At 40.6% G+C, this 6,529-nt stretch overlaps 1 protein-coding gene across 4 annotated transcripts; it reads right to left on the bottom strand.

Moving 5' to 3' along the window:
• Window positions 1-5,250, bottom strand: HMGB2 (high mobility group box 2). Of its 4 annotated transcripts, none has more exons than XM_007430032.4 (5): window positions 5,036-5,250; window positions 4,474-4,640; window positions 2,779-2,915; window positions 2,432-2,606; window positions 1-2,088 (listed from the first exon to the last, which is right to left on the bottom strand). In XM_007430032.4, exons 2-5 carry the CDS (start codon window positions 4,621-4,623, stop codon window positions 1,951-1,953), a joined length of 600 nt encoding a protein of 199 aa, XP_007430094.2. In that variant the 5' UTR covers window positions 4,624-4,640; window positions 5,036-5,250; the 3' UTR covers window positions 1-1,950. The 4 variants fall into 4 exon arrangements, with proteins under 4 accessions (XP_007430094.2, XP_025023599.2, XP_025023598.2 ...); XM_025167831.2 differs by having other exon boundaries at window positions 4,989-5,138; XM_025167830.2 differs by having other exon boundaries at window positions 4,966-5,120.
• Window positions 5,251-6,529: the final 1,279 nt, after the last annotated feature.

The raw sequence follows: 6,529 nt of genomic DNA, 5'->3' as shown, positions 1-6,529 counted from the left end.
TTTGGTTGAAGATAAATCCTGATTTTAATACATTCTTGAATTCACTGAAACTGAGTTAGAAATACAGTAATAAGACAGTAGTTGTTTGCATGACACAATAAAAATGATTTACTCAATCCTTCTGACTATGCAAATCATTTACTATCAAAACAGACTGAATTTGTACAACATGCAAAACTAAAGTGTAGTTAGCTCAATATACTGTATGAACAGCTTATTAAGAGAATAAAAGTACAACCAACATAAGGCTGAGTTTAGCTTACATATTTTAAACCACTGGAAATCCAGTTCTCAAATACAATCATCTCTTTTCTGTTAGGTTAGCAAATTCAAGCTAAACTATTCCAGAGCTAGCCTCAAGAAAGCATATAAAGATTATCTCTTTTAGTTGTTCTCCCTGTACTTCTTTAATGGTACTTGATCATTAGACAGAAAATGCATATTGTGCAATCAGGACAGAGAAGAAAAAAAATAACCCATCTAGTCTATCGTATCAAAGTTGGACACCAGTATTAGTATGCTAGCAGAAAAAAATCACACTTCAGTAAAGGAGGCAATTATTTTCTAATTTGGAATCAAAATTACCTGAAAACCCAAACATTTACTGATACTTTCAGAATGCCAGTTTCTGAAACTTACTGGTTTCCTACTGTTCTAGGCTAGGCCCAAGACAAGAGTTTTTAGATTATTAGCACCCTCTTTAAAGCCATTCATAAAAGAAAATGTATTACAGAAATAATGAAGCAATCAATGCACACCTTAGCTTAGCTTAGATTTTGATTTCCAGGGAGTGTATCATCACCAACTAGAATTTTCATAAATTATTTATGCAGCTCCTGTATGACAGCTTACATCTTACAGTAATTACTACATATGCTATAGGAAGTTCTCATACTTGTCATGCATTCCCACTTGCATAAAAATGCAACAAGTTGATCTTAAGTGACCAATTAACAATTTCACAATCCTGAATTTAGCGGTTATTCTTTTTCTCCACAAAGTAGACATTACTCTATCAGAGCAAAATGCATTTTTAAAATGTTGCAGGCGTCTTGGAGAATAGTGGACACCTGAGGAATTTCAGTGGATTCAATACATTCATTCTAAAGCTGTATCTGTTACGCTGAAAGAAAATGGCATATAAGTTCTTGATATGACTTTAAGGCTGTAACAAATTCTAATGGAGGATGGAGAACTCCATCCACACTATGTGGCAGCTAGAAAGACTGCCAGCCGCTCTTTAACTTTTACCTCGATGCTAATTCTGTATTTAGAACTAAACAGCATCTAGTCTCCCAATAAGCCAGATTTCCACTGAAGCTGAATTTATAATTTTTAATGAAAGTGGTACATTGCAGAATTTGGTGTCTTCCAACCTTTGGCCTACACTTACTCCATTTTTCAGGTCAAAGGTTGCAGTATATTACTAGCCAAAAATGTACAATATACACGAAGTATATAAATTCAAAGAGTACCTGTAACTTTGTCCTGGCCAAGTGGCAAAACAAAAGGTATTTTACACTGCAAATATTTTCATGATATAGACATTGTTAATTTAGAAATTATTTTAACTGAGTCAATTAACACTATAGTAACAATAATGTACATCATTTTATTACAAAATTGTTAAAAATACAAGGCAATATATCCAAGACAAGGTTGACTATATTACTACTGTTTACTTTGCTCAAGATTAAGCAGTCACAGAATTTCGAAGAACCATTAAATATACCAGAACACGTGACAATATCAGCTTTTAAGAAAAATCTAACAGAGGCATTTTGCTACTACTAACATTAGAATACAGGTCCCTCTGCAGAGAATCACTTTATCTATACACAATTCTGTACATTTTTTTATACTGAAGCTAACATTGAGTTGCACTCGACTTCACATTCTCAGAAAACTCACGGATTTTTGAGCACAAAATCTTTACAGCAGGTTTTAACATTATTCTTCATCCTCCTCCTCCTCCTCCTCCTCCTCCTCCTCCTCCTCCTCCTCCGGTTCTACCTTTCTCTTGGAGCCTGCTGGCCTTCCTGGACCCTTCTTCCCCAAATTGCCCTTTGCACGATATGCTGCAATATCCTAGAACAGCAATCCAAAGTTTGTATATATGCTTAGTTTTATGACTTATTAAGATTCTATTTTAAAAGTGCAAAACCAGAAGCTAATCTTCCTTCCATTACACATCAGGTAAAAAAATGCAAGAGTGTAAAACCAGACTAATTTTTGGGTTTTGCTGTGCTTTATAAAACTGAACCCAATTTCTCAGCAAAAGTGGTATTAAAAAAAATCCAGACAGATAATCAGTAGCAGCAGTATCTTATTAACAATTTTAATATTAGCAATTAATAACTTTGTTATTACAATAAATAAAAAATCAGATCCTTCCTACATGCTATACCCGTAACACCCCATTTTACAATACCTTTTCGTATTTCTCCTTTAGTTTTGCTGCCTTCTGTTCAAAGGGTAGTTTGTCTTTCGCTGTTTGCTCCGACCACATTTCACCTAATTTTTTTGCTGTATCCCCGATAGACAAACCTGGATTATCACTTTTTATCTTTGGACGATGTTCAGAACAAAATAAAAAGAAAGCTGATCTATAAAAAAAAAGTTCATAAATAATTCATCCACACAACGCTACCTGCCCACAATAATATCCAAAAAACATTTGTCTGGTTTTACAGGTTGATGATTTATTTAGTTATCAATTTAAAATTGGATTATCTGCAGAACATCAAGTATTGTTATGACTAAGGACCATCAACTTACGGTGGCCTTTTGGGAGCATTTGGATCCTTTTTCTCTTTCTCTTTAGAAGGAATATAGTCTTTCATCTCTCTTTCAAAGCGAATTTTGTCACCTTTCGCCATTTCTTCAAATTTGGATTTTTCTTTGTCAGACATAGACTATGGGAGTAAAATGTAGCATTTTAGAAGGTGAGATTATACTGGCAGCACTATCATACAGCCTATCCTTAAGGTACCTTTTCTTACCTCATTAATTCAGTGTTCTGTATCACAACGGCCCAGTAGATACCTCCTATACAATCAGAACACAGAAAGAGACCTTTTCTCCTCTTGTCTCAAGGCAAAGAACTAATATTCCAGTTATGTTGGATTTGATTCAGAGGGGACAATGGCTATAGGCATTGGGGGATGCCTATAGGGGGATATCGGCATCAAAATAAGTTGTCAATGATAATCTCATATTTCACAAACTGCTCTAGTTCCCTTTAAAAACGTCCTGAAAAAGTACTGACTTCAACTTGAAATACAGTGTTCTGTACCACTCTACTCAGATAGCCAGTGCAGCGCAGCTTTTAAACAGTTCTAGTCTCGCCTTACCCAGTGAAAATCACCGAGCAACTTACAGAGACTTTTGAGAGACAGTCACTCTAGCTCAAGCTACCACATAGGGCTGTTGTGAGGGAAAAATAGGAGGGAGGACTATGTATCTCGCCCTGAGCTCCTAAATGAAAGCTTGGTATATATATAATAAAATTTAATAATAAACACAAGCCTCCATGTTACCCCTTCTTACTAAAAACATAACTGTAGTGAACTTGCCAATCTTTAAATCAATTGTTCACAAAAATACAACTTACTTTCTTAGCAGCCATAAGAATGAAGAGAAACTTACAAGTAGGAGAGTCAAAAAAGATTCATCAATGTTTTGCAATTGCACAAAGCCAAGGCCAGAATCACAACTAGCCAGAACTTTCTCAAAATATACTCAAATTCCCTTTAGTAGGAAATGTACAGGAGGCATAAGGAAACAGATTTCCCACTTTTTTGTTAGTGATTTTAATTTCTTCTAAAGTGTTCTAGGATTCTCTGAAGATGGGATTTCAAAAGCTCCCCTGCAATTTTAAGTAGTACTGTGTAAGAACCTACACATTACTATGTCAGACGGAAAATATCAGTGCAGCTTAATAGATTTTGTGAACATGCAATTTAGAAGGTTATCTTTCACTATGGGTTTTGTAATTACTCTTAATTTTTGACATTCAAGATAGAAACGCAAGAGTAAATATGCAACAAAAGTCATTTTCAAACCAAGGTTTCAAATACCGTGCTTACATTCTACAGCACAGTCACTTAATGTACTGCCTCAGAGTTTTAAGGGCACATTCCCAGATAATTTGCAGCATTTCTTCATGTTTCCAGACCTTACCAGGAAGCACGATTTTTTTTAACATGTCTAAACTCATATGCTTGGAAGAGAGCGTTACTTCGGCTTTACTCCACCGTTTGGAGCCGACGCTTAAATCCGAAGAGCCGAAAGCCCCGGGGGGTGAAAAATCCAAGCCAACTTCGTAACAGGCGAACGCCCAGGCCGACAAGGGCGGCAGCGATTCCCTTCCACGCACGTGGGCGGGCGCTCGGAGGTGCACTGCGCGCGCCGACTAGCCGCGAGGGGGGCCGGGGGCGGGGCTCCGTCAAGCGAGGCGGAGTCGCTTCTTACCCGCCATCGCCCCGAGCATTCCTTGGAAAACTCGCCGAAGTTGACCGAGGAGTCTGGATGCTGCTGCTTATGTTCTTCACGGCATGTTTGCACGAAATACGCGTACGAGGACATTTTGCCCCGAGGCTTGTTGGGGTCGCCTTTACCCATGTCTACGGTAAGGGTGCCTGAGGAGGGAAGGAGGGAGGGGGTGAGAAAAGGAGTAGTAACCAAGAACAGTTAGCCGCCGCTTTTAAAACGGCTGTGGTCAGGCCCTCCATCCAGACCCCGTGAATCCGTAGCAGGAGCATTTCCCGCTCTTCTTCCCGGAATAAAGTGGGTTTTGCGCTTCCCAGTTCGTCCCGGTGCTGGCTACGTCCGTATACACCGTACAAAATTTCTCTTTCACTTACAAAGAAATGAAAACTTGGGCCCTCATCGGCCCGCCAGTCCACCAGCCCTCTTCAACCGCGCCCCAGCGTCTCCCACCCCGTTTCTCCAGGGCAAACCCACGTGCATGCTACTTAACCCCCTGCCTGGTGGCGATGAGTAAAAAAAAAAAAGAGGCAGCAGCTGTTGGCACCGTTCGAGCCTCAAGTAAACGCGTCCGTCCTTGATTCCGCAGAGCCGGGTCCGGTCCGCTCCAGCGCTCTTGATAGCCTCTTGTTTTCCACAGCCCTGCCCGCCACCGCTACTTGACCCGCACAGCGCCTGGAAAGGCCCGCCCCCGAAGCCTTCTGGTTGGTGGCTAGATAGATTTGAACCTGGAAGAGCCACGCCCCCATAACTTTAGGGCTCCGCGACTGGCTAAGAGTTCAAGAGACGTGCCCAACAGCTTGCCTTTCGGTCGAGAAGGAGCATTGGATTGCCTGCGCTTCATTCCCGTTGAAACCGGTTGGAGAGTGGGATTAAAGCTCGGGTCGGGAAGGATAGTGGATATGTTTGGGGGGGGCTTCGGAGACAATTGTCATTGGACAAAGGAAAACCCCGGCTGCTGCCATTGGTCCGCGGGAAGCGAAATAGTGTGGTTTAAAAATACAAAGGAGGGGGAAGGGAAAATATCGGTGCTGAGAGGACGCGATGGATGTGGGTGATAAGAGTTTTGCGGCGTTTGGGCGACAATGCAGCCAAATACTCCGAGCAAGGCTTTTCCTGACTGATTTACTGTTGGGCTTAAAGGCTGTTGAATCATCCGGTATCAGCTTGGAGGGTGGGTTGTATAATTTTTCCCAGCGCTGTTTAAAATTGTTTTTAATCCCTTTAGAATTTATTGCTAAATAGGTGTGTGCAGGACTGCGGTTCACTAGGGCAATCTGAAGCATGCTGACTTAGAAGTCAGAATCACTGTATTTAGTGAAGTTTCTTTGGGCCTTTTTCGAAATCCTAATCTGGTCAGATTATTTGTTGGGAAAGAACAGTATCGGTTCTTTCTGGTTTATGCGGTAGAAACAGTTCCGTTCTACCTGGTCACACAAGGAGGAGGAGTGTCTTGTTTTGCAACCATGGACTTAGCACTACTGTAAACCTCTGAGAATCTGTTTGGTTAATTCTTTGTGTATCTCTCCTAGCTAGGCTCTAGATGGAGAATGCTTTAAAACAGAATTTTTCAGTTTACTTTTGCCACCTGTTACTACTTCTTGGTTGTCAGTCCTCCCTGAGCCAGGCCCTGCAAGTTGACTAACCAGCTGCCTCTCACAGTAAAAAGTTGCTGTTTTACTTAGGTTATTTGAAAGCTGCTGAGTAGTCAGTTGCTCTTCTGAAGGAGTACTGGAAGTGAAGTGGTGGAACAGGCCCTACTACAGTTCCCCCAATAAGGATCCAGAGATTAGTGTAACTGGTCTCCTAAATATAAGGTATTTATTCTTGGACAGATGAGTTGACTCCTAATTATAGGCCATCTCTGGATACAAAAACTTCAATCCGAATTATTAATCTTATCTAATCTAACAGTTATGGGGAGGATAGGAAGAGGGAGCATCACACAAGTAAGGTGTGATATAAACCTAGTAGTAAGTACCCAGCTTCATTAGGCATTGGCTCTTCCCTTTACTTGTCAACTGGCACAATTCCCTTAGGA

This window comes from Python bivittatus, unplaced genomic scaffold (genome assembly GCF_059951505.1).
Source record: "Python bivittatus isolate LINGU-HERP-01145 unplaced genomic scaffold, Pbiv_v1 ctg000070_np1212, whole genome shotgun sequence".
Lineage (NCBI taxonomy): Eukaryota > Metazoa > Chordata > Lepidosauria > Squamata > Pythonidae > Python > Python bivittatus.
This window is presented reverse-complemented; position numbering and strand designations above follow the sequence as displayed.